General features: G+C 41.7%; 1 protein-coding gene across 1 annotated transcript; it reads right to left on the minus strand.

The window, feature by feature from the left end:
• Nucleotides 1-1,404: 1,404 nt before the first annotated feature.
• sdc4.L (syndecan 4 L homeolog) lies at nt 1,405-19,043 on the minus strand. Its single transcript, NM_001095708.1, is given in 5 exon segments — nt 1,405-1,538; nt 1,633-1,834; nt 1,975-2,030; nt 3,320-3,488; nt 18,987-19,043. Coding segments are annotated over 5 exon segments (618 nt in total).
• Between the last annotated feature and the right edge of the window lie 403 nt (nt 19,044-19,446).

A 19,446-nucleotide genomic window follows, 5' to 3' on the forward strand; every position in this document is an offset into this window, starting at 1 on the left:
ACAAAACTTTGAAGCACCGATACATATGTTCAGTTAGGAAGCTTTGATTTAACAGTCTTTTTTTTAATTTATTTTTTATTTCTCTTCTCCAAGTGCTCAACCCTATGTACTGAACTGAAGGCAGGAACAGTGTCAAATACGGAAATATCTAAATTACACAAAATATAGATTTTTTTTTTTTTTGAACATTTTTTGAACATCAAACCAGGAGCATAAAATAAACCCTTATCATTCGAGACAGGAAATATAAATAAGTTTAATAGCTGCTACAGTGAAATATTTTACATAGAACATGGTATGGTCAAACGGACAAGACTTACAGAGCAATCCGTTCTATGGAAATGAAAAAAAAAAAAAAAACGGGTCAGCAATTTGCCACCCTATTTAAATTAAATGGAAAATATACCCCCCTGATGAGAATTAGGGCAACATTTATATACTCTCCTCTTAGGGATATAAGGGCAATATTTAGCTTGCTCCCAAACATAAAAATGCAATGAAACAATATGAACTGCCCTAAACATCATAACCAGGGTATAATATTTCATTTAACAAAATGCCCTTGGAAAAAGAGAAAAAAAAATTAAAAAAAAAAAACTCACAAAAAAAAAGCATAGCATGAATATTATAGAAGTTAAATTATTTTAAAAAAGTAGAGTTTTATTTAGAAAACAATTTCTACAGACCATCAGTTATAGCATTTGCTCGTGTAAAACCGCCTAGTGATCAAATATAAAATAACCGTTTTGGTAAATCATTTCGCTATCACAATCTTGAACAAGGCTTTTAAAGTTTCTATCGCTACAGTCCATATGTATGGCAGTTGTACCAAATCATACAATAATATTAAAGGAAAATAAAAAACAAATAATAATAAGGTACCGCTTTCATTCATATGTACAACAGAAAAACGTAAAAAAATTTTCTATATTAAGCCTTTATACAAAGACAAACATAGAGATCTCTGAAATGGGAAAGGTTTAGAATCCTGCAATGTTGACACCTTATTTATAGACGAATTCTAGTGTTCAGGGTCAAGTGATTTTTCTTAAAAAAAATAAACCACTTAAAACGTAGTGTAGAAATTTCCAGGTATTTTTTTTTTCTAATATTTCAATTTTCAGAAGTCCGACCTTCAAATCTCTACTCTGTACATCTCGGCCTCATTTGGGGAACAGGGCGTTTTCAATTAAGATTTAAAAGAAGCATCCAACACTTTTTCTTTCTTTTAATTACAGCTTATATTCTATCAAACCGAGTTAAAAGATTTTGTAAAAATCAGGATTCGGATGCAGAAAAAATAAAAAATGCATTCACCGCACACAGAGAAATATTTCTTAGCTATTGAATGCTTTTTTTTTTTTGAAAAAAAAGTCCTTTAGTAAAGTGAGCAGCAGAATCTTTCTATACTTCCATTGTCGAAGTTTTCTTGTAGATGGGTTTCTTCACCAGATCCCCGTTTTGGTTTCTCCGTATTACTAAGAATACAATGAAGGAAACTGCAACGACCAGGCCAACCAACGTGCCGGCAATGATTGCTGAAGGAAGGAAAAAAAAGTGAATTGAGATATATATAATATAAAAACAAAAAAAATTTACCCTGGAACTACTAAATCGGAGCCAAGAACTTACCAACAATAACTTCTGTTCTCTGGAAGAATCCTGAAGACCCAATGCTGGCCATAGGGATTTCATTGGATGGCTCCAATGTTTTGGGCTTAGCAGGGTGCCGGATATCATTGTCAATCTCGTTGTTCTCGTTGAATGTGTCAAATTTCCTACCAGTTTTGGTTTCGTCAAAATCATGTTCAGGAATCTGGTTGCCCAAAGTGGTCTGTTTGAAAAAGAAAATAAAGTGAATAAAAATTGGGAAAAAAAAATGGAGCTTCTGTTGTTCAATTCTATCCATTTGGTGATGTCTCCTGGCAATAACCAAAACCAGAAGATAACACCAACAAAACACACAGTGCTTACCGTTTCCTCCTCGTCTTCATCTTCAACATTATCTTCATCGTCAAAATCGTCATCACCTAGAGGAGAATACATATTACAACGTTACCCAAAAGGTGTGGAGATTATTGAAAAGGTGATGGTGATACGTTTCAGAAACCTTTTTGTGTTTTATTTAGAATAACCTACACAAGTATTATTAGAACATACAACACAGGAACATCAATGCCTTGGTCAAACTCAAGACCCCAGCATTGCAAAGCAGAGCACCACAACGTCAAAAACCTGGTAGGTATTGGCTATAGAGACAAGATGGAGACTTTTCCTTACTCTGTCCAGGCAGACAAATAAAGCCAAATGGAAGCCCCTATGGAATTTAATCAAATTCTCAACATTATTTTCCACATTATCAGATTTGGTAACCTGGATTATGGCAGCCGCTAAGGGAACCTCCAGGACCAAGTAAGAAATGCTCCACAGGGCACCACTAAGCTAATATGTCAAAAAGGGAAAAAAAACAAACATTGTTTGCCCCTTTGCCGCCAGTTGGGCTAGCATGCGTTGCTATACATTTCAGCAAAAAGAGTCTGTTACGGAAATGAACCTACAAAAACAGCCGGCAAAGGGCTTATGAAGAACACTGCGTATAAGAGGCAGTTGAGAGACTGGATTCAGCCAGAAATGCACAAGAAACATGTTGTTTAACATACACATTTCTCCTTCCTCTGAATTCTTGTTTTTCAAAGGCTTGCAGAGCCACACCTTGTGTGTTTTTCCTAGCCACCACTACAGTAAATCTGCCTCAACACGCTAGGCAGTAATTTGAGAGGCTCCTTCCACTCCTAGGTACATACGAGTGAAAAACAAATCTGTGCATTTAACTGTGTGTGTTTATTAAGTTTAGACCTGCTGCTCCTTCTTTGGTTATCCTTTCAGCAGCCAAAAAAAAACAAAATCAGATATATATATACAGCGAAAACCTTATGGATTTCAGTAAAGTTGGAGCAATTTTATAGCCGCTGATTAATGTCAAATCAAAACTGGCTTAATAATATATTGGACACTATAGGACTATATATAGCCTCACTAAAGATCAATATAGACAAGAAACAATACCCGTAGTAGAGGTGAAGATTGCAGAAACCACATAACTATGGTGGCAGCAGTATCTGAGGCAAAGGGCACAGTTACCACCTTACCCTACTGTAACCGTGTTGCTTGGTTATTCCTGCAATCCACCAACTACTACCTACATGTCCTTCTCTGAGGGCTTCCCAGTTTGTGGAACCCAGTCCATTTTGCATCCCCCTTAAGACAGTAGTGGTGTGAGGGTTGGGCAGCTTCCTAGCTACAGGGGTGATCAAATTACCTGAACCAGAGTAATCTTCATCATTGTCAGATTCAGAGTCGATTTCATAGTCAACGTCGTCTTCATAATCATCATCATCATCCTCATCAACAAAGACCTCATCAGTGAAAGAACCGGAAGATTCATACTCAAGCATACTCGTGGGGTCCATTGTCTCGGTCTCTCTTATCTAGACAACAAAAGAAAAAGGACAAGTTTAAAGATAAAAGTTTGCACATTCTACACATTAAACACACTAAATATTTTTTTTAAGTAAGTAGAGACTGCTCTGATTTTCTTACAAACTTTAATCACTGCAAGAAAGTTGGCCAACCAATAATTCCTTACGTGGGAGTTCACATTTATCGCCACGGAACATTAAGACCCAATACTTCCTAAATGTGCTATAATAGCTATAAATCTTATGTTTGCAGTTTCCCAACATGACTGGATGTCTCCAGAGTAAGGGACATTAGATAGGCTTCATGGCTCAACTACCTGGCAGTAGCCTGAAACGTAACCCAAAATGGTGCAAGAATATAGCAAAATCCCCAGGTTTTCTTCCCAAGTGTGATAATGTGTCTTTGGCCTTTAGCGTTTACAGTCTAAACAGTCAAGGCTGAGGGCATCAGCAGCGCAATGCTATCTCTTTAATCTCTGCCTTTCCCTCCACCACCAGTAGAGGAGTTAATAAAAGTATCAGGTTCTCCTCATCTGGGCTGACTTATTTCTCAAGGAGATTTTATTTCAATACAAATGTGTTTTTTTCCCTTCCCTTTTACTGTTCTTTGAGGCAGAACTCCACCTTCTTTACAGACCTCGGCTTACGAAAATATCTTCTTTTGGATAAGCCACGGGTACAATAACTTGCTAAAGCGCACAAAAGATTCTAACACAAGAGACGGCTATTTCTATTACATGATGGAAGGGTGGGGCAAAAGTCGCGGGTGGACAGACCACGCTAATTTCCATGATATAGAGCAGTTTAGGGGTTCAGTGCCTACAGGTGCAAATGCAAATGCTATTCCTGATGCTAAAAATATGTACAAGTAATGCAGGTTACATCACGGAAGAACAAAGCATTTACCTAGGTAAGGCCACCATTGCAGGACCTTGTGTTATATAGGGAAGAATGTGCCCCCAAATTGAAAATATAAGGATATTAGAAGTCACTGAAAGTTTCATAACAATATTATATAGGAAAGCACCTATGAACCCGCCCCAATTACAGAATCATCTGACCACATTACATATGACCATCCATAGTTGGCCAAATCATTGTTTACAGATACTGCTGCTCTTCTTTTCTCTCAAACAAGGAAAAACAAGCTTGTAACGTACGATGTAGTCGACAGCTTATGCAACTGACCTACTAAAATACTACCGACTATTGCTGCCTACAAACAAGCCTAGCAAGTCAACCCAAGGCAAACATAATAACGATAATAGTTTTATTTTTAGGGACAAGAAAATGTAAATTCTGAACATATTAATGGTTATCCAAGTAGGTTACGGTGTAGTTAATAAGTCAACTGATTTAAGCCCAGACTGTGCTAAGCCTCAAGGTTGGTTTTTTTACAAAAGTCAAATAGCGACCCAAAATCTACAAAATACTGTACATGTTTGATAGTATTGTTAGCAACCACAGAACGCAACAAACACGGTAAATATAAAATGTTATTTGCTAGGGCTTATGATGAAGTAAAAAAAATGTTGTTTGTACAGCTTTAAAGTGCTCTGCAAACATTTTTTGTTACTGTGGGTAATATTTAACTTATCTCATCGATAAAAACTGTACTCAACCTAGCAAGGTCAATAAAAGTCTTTGGGATGTGAAATTAAGATTTAAAATTCCTTCATTCCTTCTCATCGTGCTCAGACATTGGAGATGGCTCTACATGAGTCAGTTGTTGAGAACTCCGATTATTTTCTGTGGGCTGAAAGACTGCGTGTTAAAATGATGACACACACACAGGCAGGCACTGCTTTCCAACTCAGCCCAAATGTCTACCTACTAGATGTTCCCCTCATTAATTAATAACCTAGTCTCTGACTAGATGACTGAAGATGACTGCAACACTATATCTATAGATCCCAAATTTGTTTAGCCTTATTTGGCCCATCATTGAGTTGACATGGAACTGAAGAACTTGAGACCTACATATGCAAGCATATGGCGGGCCAGCCAAACTGCACCAATATTATCTCTTGAATCACCCAAGAATTGTATCTAGGTTCAAATTGCTCAATGCCTTTTTACTGACCTCCCCTATGTAAACTATGCTTGGCAGCACCAAGTGGTATCTTCAAGGTTGGATAAGGATTAAAAATTGGATTAATTGTTTGGGGTAATGCCCTTTTAAAAAAAATCAATGACAACATACAAATGTTAGTAGCCTTCCAAAAGCCCTTTGTAAGAAAAGTCACTTTGTTGTTCCAGCTACCTGGCCAAGTCTCTCTACCCTTGGCTGATCATGTGATTTTTTTTTTTTTTGTAGAATACGCCTCGGGATGCCTGGAAAAGCACAATGCATAGAGTCTTTAGAACAAGAGAACAATATACTAACACTAGTCATTCTGCTCCGAATTTGAAAGAAAATAAAAGAGCTGGAGTTTTTGTGTTTTTAAGTCCCTTTCTTCCCAAAGTCCACAACACAAACTATTCTGAGATTTGGTGATACTGAACACTTGATTTTCAGCCTTAGATGAAATTAAAAAAAAACAAAAAAACAACAACAAAAAACCACAGAACTGTAGAATATGCAAATTTCTAAATATTTTAGTATTTGAAGAAAAACATTTCAAGTTGAATTTGAAATGAATCCAGCATGCAGTTGGCTCTCCATGAAACTAGAGTACATTTCAGTTCTATGGTTCTTTGATAACATAATAAATTATTACCAAAACAAAAATACGTATTCCCACAGAAACAGACCAAAACCCACTGGATATAGTTTACACAACCACCTTGTACTTTTTTTGTAGACTAAAACTTTATATACATATATCTAAAGAAATAAAAAAGTTTAATTCTATAAGGAATATTCCTAGATAGTTGAATTCCCATTTTTATTTGAATACCGGACACCAAGTACAGCAGGGGTTAAGGGTAGGCACACAAAATTCCTAGCACCACTTAAAAACAAAAGCCATAAATGGAAGGAGAAAGGAGAATTTTAGTTTTAGCCTTAGATGCTGAAACATCATTGCCTCCCTCCATACATGGAAATGGCAGATCTTGGATGATCGTTGAAAAAAACAAAAAAAACCCACTTTGGTACAAGGTGAAGGGCCGCTTTTGGCAGACAATGTATTCTAAGTACTTATCCAGCTCCTGCTTATAAATTTTGTGAGAGAGATGTCACACATTGTCCACTCCAATGTTGGCACTAAATAATTTATGTGTTTTTTGTCTTCTCATAAGTGTCACAAGGACAAGGGTGATACTCCCTCCTAACAGAGCCCAGCACCACATTTTTCTCAAAAAAATACAAATAAATAAAAAAGGTGACGTGAAATTGGATACAGTCTCCCAGACTTGAGCATAAAGTGCATAACATTTGCAGACACCATTAGTCTCTAGGAGTCTACCCAGCATTAAATTACAGTACATCATCAAGACCATTTGGTGTTCTCATCAAAGTTCTTTGTTGTCATGTCATCTAAACAATATCACCACGGCAAGATCTAAAAGATCACGGCCTAGCAATGGTTCGGAAGGCTCGTCCAGGACAGGTTGTCTCAGCCTTCAAAAAAATGGTTTAGTCAGCTCCTCGGAGAACAATAGATTTATCTGGTACTAATTTACATGAAAGCCACCAAAATGGGCTGTTTGGTCTCATTGAAGTTGAGACCAACTTGCACTTTTATTGACTGATCCCAATATCCAGGGATGGGTTGATTGCTTACTAGACTTTTAACCATCTTGATGGAGCACAGGGTGTCAAATGAATGTCGTCTACAATTACATGGATTTGCTTATACAGATGGGCCTTTTCCTCTTTAGACAGACAGGAACGGATCAATCCATATTAGGATGAACCTATGCCTCTGCTAAGGAAATTACTTTTTCCTGTCTGTTTAAAGATGGGTTCCAAATTGCTTGTCCCTACATGTTATTGCAGGAAATGGAGTTAAGAGCCCATTAACACGTTTTAATCTCATCTAGATGCCTCCCTCTCATCTCCGCAGCCTCCCACCCTTATACGGAATCTTGCTAGGATATGTTGCCATGCCGTCACCATCACCTAATTACACTCACTGAATAAACCCAACAAGCAGTGGCGACAAGATCATAAATGAGCACTCGATGGATGTGGCCCATTGGCTTGGGAAATGTGAAAGATTTTAGTGGGATCAAAATAAGCAGCAGATCAGAAACTGAATATGATAAACTAAATTCCCCTTTTTACCATATCTGATAAGCAAAATACGCAAGTAGTCCAATAAATCCAACAAATCAGATTATCTGTCAACTGCAGCCGGCTAAACTGATTCGAATAGGGCGTTCACAGAGCTTTCACTAAATGTCACACCGCGTGAGAAAAATTGAAATTGTCAGGAATAGCGATGGCTGTCACTTCATTTCGGGTCATAGAAATCGATGGGTGTGTTGCACATTCCAAAATGCTTGATATTGAATTGCATACCTTTCTCCCTTGCACATTAATGCTGCTGAAAATGAATGCTTCATAATGCTTTAAAATTTAATTTCAGTTTGAAGAGAATTGCTGGGAGTGCAAATGCCTTACGTGATCCTTCAGTTGAAGCAAAATCACTGGCCAAAAAGAGCTCGCATTCGGATGCATCAGGTTATATTGTTGTTCTCAGCTCGATATGATGCATCTTTGGTCAGTTAACTGCTCTTACAGCCAAGCAGGTGGCTCTGCCCTCAAGGCCAGGGTAGAAGTAACCAAGGCTAGCTTGAGAACAGAATCCTTCCCATTCTGGGTCCTGGGGGAATCAGCATACACAGAATTGTATTCCCGCTCACATGCATGGTGATTGGATAAAGAATAATGTAGATCAAAGAGGTCCAAAATGAACCCTAATAAAACTCAGGAATTTAGCTCCCAAAATGTATTCTTCACGTGTAATAACCAGGATTTAAGTCCTTCCATCAACTCAGAAGTAACAATCACGTGCTTTACTGATGAAATAGCTACACCTTCCTCCACTAATGCAAAAGGGACAAGTAAAATATGCCTTGAGTACACAGCAGAACAGGTAGAACCTGTAGTCGGATTACGTTTTGTTCAAATGGAATTAGACTGCCAGGGTGGCAGTCGGCCAGTATTTGTTGTGAGATAAACATGGGAGTTCAAGAAATATAAATCGTCAGCTACAGTAGGTATTGTGGAGCTGGCCTGAATGTCATTGGGGCGAGATGTGACAATGGGGGATGAAAGCTTTGTCATGAAAATGTGTTCAGATATTTGTGATTCCGTTATGGAATAGGGAAGGCCGGAACAAATGCTGCTTTGGAAAATGGAACTTGAAGCCTGAAAATAGGAAGGCCTGTGATTGTGGAAGTGAACTTGGGTCAAGACAAAAGCCATTCATGTAGTGCAGGGATCTGCAACCTTGGCTCTCCAGCTGTTAAGGAACTACAAGTCCCACAATGCATTTGCCTTTAGACTCCTTCATTAGACTCCTTCATTGCATTGTGGGACTTGTAGTTCCTTAACAGCTGGAGAGCCAAGGTTGCAGATCACTGATGTAGTGCCTCTTGAATGTCCTACAGTGTTGTCCGGCAGATGGACATCTTACAAGGAGATGCTGGAGGCACGATTTTCAGAGCAACACTGGATTCTGATTTTGCCAGGTCTATTCATTCAGATGAGCATTGACAGTGCTGAAATAGTTCGAGGTGCAACCAATTGCTCAATTGCCATATATTCGGCCAGACAACTGCCAGTCACGCATGTAAGCCTGTTTGTTTTTCAGAGGCCACCCAGTGATCCATCCCGAACACAGCTCGTGCAGTTATGGTTGCCCCAAATGAATGGAACCATAAAGAGTGGTTAGTATGTACATGGTCATTTGTATAGCGTCTGATCATTTAGTCCATGGTGGCCATACACTGGCTGATTCTCTACAGACTCCACTAGATTCAGAAAAGCAATGGTCTTGCCTGCCCCATCACAAGAGATGAAAAATGATGCAGATATCTCAAAGCCAGAGAACCACAATGGGAGACCCAAAATTTTTCCTCCTACAAATCGAATTTAATAACAATCTCTTGATATAGCTAAATACAAATAAGAAAAGAAACCACTTCCCTCTTTTGTTGGGGACACATACAGGTACCCTTGTAACTAGAACTTGAGGAAAAAAAATGTAATGGTTCTTTTACGTAAAGAAAAACTTAACTCTTTTGTTAATAAATGTAAGAAGTTAATCCTGAATGCAGTAACCTTGGCGAGCTCATAAAAGTGCCTGAGCAGCTCTACAGTCTGTGTTGTTAAACCTTAACAGTGAAGTCGTAAACATGATAACGACTGAAAACAGAACAAAAAACACCTGTGGCAACAAAGATCAGCAGGACAATAGGTCCCATTCTTCGTCATGCTGAGCTAGAACAATGGGACATGTTAGTACAGCATTGTGGTTGAGAAACCTGCAGGAGAAGAAGCTGGGAGGGGTAAGTAATTGGCCTCCCACTAAACATCTAGACCTAGGCTCCCAGTGTTAATATGGCCTTTATCAAAAGAACTGGGCAGGGCATTTCATTTGGAAGCCATGTGGACAAACAAATGAGAATAATTAGCCTGAAAAGCGAATGCCCTTGAGTGCAATGTCAATGTTTCAGGATGCAAACGAAGGCCAAACAAGCCTCGTTGGTCTGTCAGGTCTACAGATACACCAAACAAATATCACCGCCTTAAAAAAAAAAAAAAAAAGGTCAGGTTTGAAGGGAGGGGGGTGACATTTAGCAAGAGGATTTTTTTTACCAGGATGAATAAGGGATATGTTCCTTAGTTTTCAAGGGTGCGAATAAAAACAGGGTCCTCAATAATCTGCACTAAGAAATGTTTAATTAGTGAACTACATGGACTGTGTTTATTGTATGCTTAGTGTATGTGTTAGCTTAGGGTATGTAACAACTGCATATTACACTATTCTATCATAGCTGGTTGTGACCTTTGGACCATGGTGCTCAACTCTATTTAGAACAAGGTGTCAATGTGCCACAAACATCTTCTCCTACAGAAGACAAGTGGAATTGTATGAAACCATGAACATACAAGTCAACAAAAAAACCAAACGTACTATCACACATCCACAGCCAGACTATGCTAGTCACTTGAGGACGTTTCATCTTCTTCCTCAATGACCCAAGAACATGCCAATGGACCAAAATTTTTCATTTCATCTCTGCTGACCATAAAACAATCCATCATAAATCTCTAGGTGGAGCAGATTTATTGAAGTTCATGGAGGATGCTTCAACTGGGACAATAATATTCCCTCTAATGTCTCTAATGTACCCTACCACCCATGTTCTCTGGAAGAACAGCATTGTTTTTCCTCTCAATAGACTTATCTCTGTCTGAAGAATGCTCAGTGACGGCACCAAATTAGCCTTTTTCTCCATATAGAGATTAGGAAATTCCTAAACAGATTAAGAATTCAGTCTCTGTCTCTGTTACAGGATTTTCACAAGGAATTTTTTTTTGTCTTTAAGGATATGCCCCCACCATTTTCCCTACAGGAAGAATCTGATAATAACAAGGTCCGGATGTTGTGCAAAAATAGGGGGAAAAAACAGGATTAGGTGCACACATCTGAAATCCACCTGGAATATGGACTCCTGTCCCTACAATATAGGAGGCAGCAGAGAATTATGCGGAGGTAGAACAAAGGAACTTTAGGAAGGAGATCGTGCCGTCCAGAAAAACATGTAACGCAGGCCCAGCATGAATAATACAGCAGCTGTTCTGGGGCTACAGAGATCTGTCGGGCACATGTGAACGTTCCATGCGGGAGGTGGGGATGGGATTGTGAAACAACAAGCAGTGATTCAAAGCTAAGGTTAGTCACAGCTATGGTGGTATGAGTCAAGAGTGACTCAATATGGGACTACAAGAAGCATGTGGTTAAATCTTTGTTAGTAAAAGTTATGGCAAGTAACTTCTGACCTGGCCACTGCCTTCAAGAAACATGCCGGAGATATATTGGCTGGATCGGTCTACATAACTGTGCCACCAGACTTTGCCTTAGACCTATGGCTTAATTCTCAAATAATACATGTTTAATGCTCTGGGCATTTGCCTAGTATTGTTTTTAATATATATATATTATTTACATAAACATATGAGCCCGCCACCCCTTGAATGGAATTGTCCTTTTGTTCTACAGTCAGTTCAACCACAAGTGATCGGATTGCACTTCTTTTGTAACCGCTGTGGGATTCCTACGTTTTCCCCAACAGACACAAATGACTGAAGGCAAGTCATAGAATATATATGACACGGATCGCATGCCTTTCATGACCGCACCGACACGGCAGGCAGAAGATCAGATTTTACAGGCCCTGTCACTTTAAGGCACGCAGAGATCCGCTAGGGAGAGGTGAACATAATCTGTTTCTACCTGGAGGCTACAATGACACATCTGAGGGTTTCCGTCTATTTGTACATTAGAGGAACCATCTATGGTCTTCAGCTTTATTGGGTCCATTACATTCATTTAACATGGACCTAAAGCTGGCCACCAAACCAAGACAGAAGATTCTAATAGAAATGATCAAAGCTTTGTATCCAGGGAATGTGTCCAGTGCTGTAAGTGGAATTAACCAGGCCTGTCCCCCAGTATTCCCCCCCCAAAAAAAAAGCAGAATCATTTATATGTAAATCAGACTGGTGAAAGGAAACAATCACCCAGAAGGGGCCTCATTCCATTTTTCTTTTTGAACTGGCAAACTGACTTTGCAAGTCCTGCTGTTGTTTTCAACTAGTTTCAAAAGGAGCAGTGGAGCATGCGGCTGGTCAGAACTGCAACGTGCCTCGTCTGTACACATCATTGCACCCCCAAACATGTTACCCCTCACATGCCAATAGAGGTTAAGCTTGGAAAACAATAACTACTCGTTGCATGGACCTTCAGACTGACACAGGGTTCTTTTAAGAGTTACAAATGTTATTAGTTCCTAGATAACAAAGAAAAGAATTCATGGGGAGCTGGTATAGTAGGGAGAGATGGAGCCTATAGTAACAGTGGATAATAGTCTTTGGGAAGGGAGTGTGACTGTGGGATAGCAGGTATAGTAGGGAGAGATGGTGTCTATAGTAACAGTGGATAATAGTCTCTGGGAAGGGAGTGTGACTGTGGGATAGCAGGTATAGTAGGGAGAGATGGTGTCTATAGTAACAGTGGATAATAGTCTCTGGGAAGGGAGTGTGACTGTGGGATAGCAGGTATAGTAGGGAGAGATGGTGTCTATAGTAACAGTGGATAATAGTCTCTGGGAAGGGAGTGTGACTGTGGGATAGCAGGTATAGTAGGGAGAGATGGTGTCTATAGTAACAGTGGAAAGTAGTCTCTGGGAAGGGAGTGTGACTGTGGGATAGCAGGTATAGTAGAGAGAGATGGTGCCTATAGTAACAGTGGATAATAGTCTCTGGGAAGGGAGTGTGACTGTGGGATAGCAGGTATAGTAGGGAGAGATGGTGCCTATAGTAACAGTGGATAATAGTCTCTGGGAAGGGAGTGTGACTGTGGGATAGCAGGTATAGTAGGGAGAGATGGTGCCTATAGTAACAGTGGATAATAATCTCTGGGAAGGGAGTGTGACTGTGGGATAGCAGGTATAGCAGGGAGAGATGATGTCTATAGTAACAGTGGATAATAGTCTCTGGGAAGGGAGTGTGACTGTGGGATAGCAGGTATAGTAGGGAGAGATGGTGTCTATAGTAACAGTGGATAATAGTCTCTGGGAAGGGAATGTGACTGTGGGATAGCAGGTATAGTAGGGAGAGATGGTGTCTATAGTAACAGTGGATAATAGTCTCTGGGAAGGGAGTGTGACTGTGGGATAGCAGGTATAGTAGGGAGAGATGATGTCTATAGTAACAGTGGATAATAGTCTCTGAGAAGGGAGTGTGACTGTGGGATAGCAGGTATAGTAGGGAGAGATGTGTCTATAGTAACAGTGGATAATAGTCTCTGAGAAGGGAGTGTGACTGTGGGATAGCAGGTATAGTAGGGAGAGATGTGTCTATAGTAACAGTGGATAATAGTCTCTGGGAAGGGAGTGTGACTGTGGGATAGCAGGTATAGTAGGGAGAGATGGTGTCTATAGTAACAGTGGATAATAGTCTCTGGGAAGGGAGTGTAACTGTGGGATAGCAGGTATAGTAGGGAGAGATGGTGCCTATAGTAACAGTGGATAATAGTCTCTGGGAAGGGAGTGTTACTGTGGTATAGCAGGTATAGTATGGAGAGATGGTGCCTATAGTAACAGTGGATAGTAGTCTCTGGGAAGGGAGTGTGACTGTGGGATAGCAGGTATAGTAGGGAGAGATGGTGTCTATAGTAACAGTGGAAAGTAGTCTCTGGGAAGGGAGTGTGACTGTGGGATAGCAGGTATAGTAGAGAGAGATGGTGCCTATAGTAACAGTGGATAATAGTCTCTGGGAAGGGAGTGTGACTGTGGGATAGCAGGTATAGTAGGGAGAGATGGTGCCTATAGTAACAGTGGATAATAGTCTCTGGGAAGGGAGTGTTACTGTGGTATAGCAGGTATAGTAGGGAGAGATGGTGCCTATAGTAACAGTGGATAATAGTCTCTGGGAAGGGAGTGTGACTGTGGGATAGCAGGTATAGTAGGGAGAGATGGTGCCTATAGTAACAGTGGGATAATAGTCTCTGGGAAGGGAGTGTGACTGTGGGATAGCAGGTATAGTAGGGAGAGATGGTGCCTATAGTAACAGTGGATAATAGTCTCTGGGAAGGGAGTGTGACTGTGGGATAGCAGGTATAGTAGGGAGAGATGGTGCCTATAGTAACAGTGGATAATAATCTCTGGGAAGGGAGTGTGACTGTGGGATAGCAGGTATAGTAGGGAGAGATGGTGCCTATAGTAACAGTGGATAATAGTCTCTGGGAAGGGAGTGTGACTGTGGGATAGCAGGTATAGTAGGGAGAGATGGTGTCTATAGTAACAGTGGATAATAGTCTCTGGGAAGGGAGTGTGACTGTGGGATAGCAGGTATAGTAGGGAGAGATGGTACCTATAGTAACAGTGGATAATAGTCTCTGGGAAGGGAGTGTGACTGTGGGATAGCAGGTATAGTAGGGAGAGATGGTGCCTATAGTAACAGTGGGGTTGAAGGGGCTGTGGAATAGACAAAGGCTTGTGTGGGGGGGGGGAGAGCTGGAGTTGTTGTTGAGGAGTTGTTGTTACAGTTAAACACCATATGTTAGATATGTTGACTTATAGTACAATGCAGTCTCATTAAGGTGCTGGATTAATACAAAAAAGGTCAGGAGTCTTTCACAGACTTGGGGCCAAAATTTTTTTTTTTAGGGAGAGATGGTGCCTATAGTAACAGTGGATAATAGTCTCTGGGAAGGGAGTGTTACTGTGGTATAGCAGGTATAGTAGGGAGAGATGGTGCCTATAGTAACAGTGGATAATAGTCTCTGGGAAGGGAGTGTGACTGTGGGATAGCAGGTATAGTAGGGAGAGATGGTGCCTATAGTAACAGTGGGATAATAGTCTCTGGGAAGGGAGTGTGACTGTGGGATAGCAGGTATAGTAGGGAGAGATGGTGCCTATAGTAACAGTGGATAATAATCTCTGGGAAGGGAGTGTGACTGTGGGATAGCAGGTATAGTAGGGAGAGATGGTGCCTATAGTAACAGTGGATAATAGTCTCTGGGAAGGGAGTGTGACTGTGGGATAGCAGGTATAGTAGGGAGAGATGGTGCCTATAGTAACAGTGGATAATAATCTCTGGGAAGGGAGTGTGACTGTGGGATAGCAGGTATAGTAGGGAGAGATGGTGCCTATAGTAACAGTGGATAATAGTCTCTGGGAAGGGAGTGTGACTGTGGGATAGCAGGTATAGTAGGGAGAGATGGTGTCTATAGTAACAGTGGATAATAGTCTCTGGGAAGGGAGTGTGACTGTGGGATAGCAGGTATAGTAGGGAGAGATGGTACCTATAGTAACAGTGGATAATAGTCTCTGGGAAGGGAGTGTGACTGTGGGATAGCAGGTATAGTAGGGAGAGATGGTGCCTATAGTAACAGTGGGGTTGAAGGGGCTGTGGAATAGACAAAGGCTTGTGTGGGGGGGGGGAGAGCTGGAGTTGTTGTTGAGGAGTTGTTGTTACAGTTAAACACCATATGTTAGATATGTTGACTTATAGTACAATGCAGTCTCATTAAGGTGCTGGATTAATACAAAAAAGGTCAGGAGTCTTTCACAGACTTGGGGCCAAAATTTTTTTTTGGAGGGCCACATCAGGCCGGTGAACCTCCCAGCAATCCAGTTCTGACCCAGGCCCAGTCACTAACACAGCGAGTGAGTAAGTCCCCCCCCCCTGAGCTTAATGTAACACTGTAACAAAAAGTATCTGGAAAATAAAAGCTGAAGAGGCCACTGAGACTGAGAGGATAAAAGGGGAAGGAAGCCCATTTTTGGATTTTCATTGAAAAAGGAGGAGGGGGGATACGGGAAAAAGGGATCTGCATGTGACTTTACGCAATACACAAAAGGCCCGTGTTGCAACACTAATGTACCATGACGTATGGAGAGACATCAAAGCCAAAGGACTGGAGGCATCTGGGAGGGAGGTGACGTGACTTATTCACACCCCTTGAATCCTAAATGCTCCTATTTTTGGAAGAATGTGTGTGTGTGTGTGGGGGGGGTTAGCAAATAATAGAGCTAATAAAGTCAATTCTGGAATTCCTCTACTATGGAAAAAGGTAGTACAGTACATCAGCGGCACTTAACCCCCTCCGAACCTCCACTCCCAGAAGCCTCAGCTGGATAGCTACCCTACTAAAATGTTGCTCAACAACCACAAGAGTATTTACAGACATACAACTCCCATGATCCTCAGCCAGCTTGCTGAAGAGGAGAAACATTGCCAGGGAGCACGAGTGCCAGTCAATGGCTCCTTCCTCTGTTCTCACATCTGGGCATCGGTCTTGTAAGCGTCCCAGCTTGTAACACTCAAGTATGTGGTGAAGGAGCAGCTGCATTTTGGAGATGTTTATGCTTTCGGCTTCCTCCTCTTTTCCTGTTTTTCCAAGGCTCATTTTACACGGATAAAGAGAGAGAGAGAAAGAGTGGGGGGATTCTCCAGCCGGAACTGGGAACATCTGCTAATAAAGAGTCAATAGGGTCACCTCATCCTGTAGGACAATGCTTGGTCCTGAGTATCTAAGACATTCCACAGTCATCCCCCTCTATAGTCACAACAAGGAGAAGCGGCTGCCGGAGCCGGAATTCAATTCCACAATGTAGGAAGACTGAGCCATGGAATTCCAAAAGCGTTCCAGAACCAGAACATAGAAGGACGAGCAAGTGCTTAAGCCATTATTAACATCTGCTAATAAAGAGTCAATAGGGTATAGGGTCACCTCATCCTGTAGGACAACGCTTGGTCCTGAACTTCTAAGACATTCCACAGTCATCCCCCCTCTATAGTCACAACAAGGAGAAGCGGTTGCCACAGCTGGAATTCAATTCCACAATGTGGGAAGACAGACGTGGAATTCCAAAAGCGTTCCAGAACCATAACATAGAAGGATGGCCAACTGCTTAAACCAACAAGAAGTTTCTGCCCAGAGGTGTCCATACACAAATTCTTTCACTACTAATGATGTCCATGTGGAAGCAACATGGCAACTCCCAGCTATGTATAAAAATGCAAATCACGTCTAATGTTGCCATGAGTTCAGTTGAGTCCACCACAATACCCTCCCATGGGACGTTGGGGCATCCCATTAGTGTTAAGAGCAAGAAACCCCAAATAGATTGTGTGTTCGGTTTTCACACCCCTATGCTATTTAACAGCTAAGTGTGTATTCCCTTAAAAAGTCCTGTGCAGTCAAATACTGAGAGATAATTAAGGAGAAAATCAAACGCACAATATGATAATTGACCCATTTAGACATGACCATCTCCTTTTTCTGCAGACAGGGTGGGGTAAAGGGATTGGTGAATAAAAGGGGGGTGGATGGGGGGTGGAGGGAGAATAATGTGTTTGGAAAGAAATGTATCCACAGCTCATTAGCCAAGTGAATTACGTCTGCAGGAAAAGGTGCTGGAATTCCCCAACCCAACAATGGGACGGGTCAAAGTTTTGCTTCCCGTATTGAGGGACTGAGAAGGACCTGGTCAGACATTCCTGGGCTTTAATAATGCCTGGAGCTGCCAGGCTGGTTACACAACATACTTATACATCTGAGTCAACACAACAACCCATGAGGAGACTATTTCATGGTCACAGTCCAATGGGCGGCCTTCTAATTCTTTACAGAGACAACAAAAACCCCATTGGAAATCATCAGTCATTAAAAAGTGTGAAGTACTCTCATGTCCATCTCGGGGCCTTATCTATAACAAGGAATCCTGGGATATGGGAAACCAATGATGAGGGAATGGGAACAACCACAATATGATGTTGTAATAAGGAATACAGAGGGGCCACATAGCAATAGGCACTGGGGGGTCGCAGCTTGAGCATATGTGAGGAATGAGGTTGGAGGAGGCAATGGGAACTCTATAGGATTAGGAAATGTATATGATGTAATAGGGAATGTACATGATGTAATAGGGAATGTATATGATGTCATAGGGATTGTGGCCAACTTAAAACTTCCCAAGGGACTGTGCCCAACAGAATTATGGTTTTGGGGGGAGGTACATGTGCCTAGTTATAATACAGGTTGGAAGGGGCACAGAATGTCCTAGGGAATGTGGACCACCTCTCTGTATTGGAAAAAATGTGTGTGGGGGGTTGTGATGTTATAAGAAAAACAAGCAGCTTGATGGGGCCCCAACAGCAGCTCATGGGGTGGAACATTTCAGGGCAGGTAAATCATGGGAGCAGAGCAGAGAGGGGGTGATGGAGAGGAAGGAGGGGTGATGGAGACAGGGGGTGATGGAGAAGAGAGAGGGGTGATGAAGAGGAAGGAGGGGTGATGGAGAGGAGAAAGGGGGTGATGGAGAGGAAGGAGGGGTGATGGAGAGGAAGGAGGGGTGATGGAGACAGGGGGTGATAGAGAGGAGAAAGGGAGTGATGGAGAGGAAGGAGGGGGTGATGGAGAGGAGATGATGGAGAGGAAGGAGGGGTGATAGAGAGTTGAGAGGGGTTGATGGAGAGGAGAGAGGGGGTGATGGAGAGGAGAGAGGGGTGATGGAGAGGAAGGAGGGGGTGATGGAGGGGAAGAAGGGGTGATGCAGACAGGGGGTGATGGAGAATAGAGAGGGGGTGATGGAGAAGGAGGAGGGAGCAGCTGGGCTCCAGGCTCATTATTACTGTAGGTCTCAGGCTGGGGTTGTGCAGGAATTTAAACAATGCGAGGAGACTTAGAGCAGCACATGAGCTCACACTCACTCTCTCACACACTCACTCTCTCACACTGACTCTCACTCCCACTAAACAGCCCCAAAGAAAACAAAGAAGTCGCATGGAGTTGTAGGAAAGTCGCTGCAATCACTTACCGACTCGGCTGCGACTCCGGACAGAACCAGCGCTAAAAGCAGCAGGAGGCGATTCATGATTATTCTCGGCGGTGGGTCGGTAACTCCTGGAGAAACGAATGAGAAAATGCGACTGAAGGAAATCCTTGTGTTTAAGCCCCGGGCACCGATAAACTCCGAGTCTGTGACTGTCACTAACTTGCAGCTCTAATGTCTCTGACTCCGACTGTCTCTCCGCTAATAAACTTCCCAGTCCCGCCCCCTCCGATAGCTCCTCCCCCTACTGCCGGAATTTCCCCTTCGCTCAGTTTCACATTAAAGGGGAAATGACACAAAGGAGCTGCTGATGAGCTGGAATTTCTCCCGCTTCTCTTACGTCATCACCAAAGATTCGCATTTGTCACATTCAGGAAATGAAAATCTCACTTCATTGTAACAATTAAAAGTCTGATTGTGACATCTAGAAAGTAAAAGTGTAACT

Source organism: Xenopus laevis, chromosome 9_10L (assembly GCF_017654675.1).
Source record: "Xenopus laevis strain J_2021 chromosome 9_10L, Xenopus_laevis_v10.1, whole genome shotgun sequence".
Classification (NCBI taxonomy): domain Eukaryota; kingdom Metazoa; phylum Chordata; class Amphibia; order Anura; family Pipidae; genus Xenopus; species Xenopus laevis.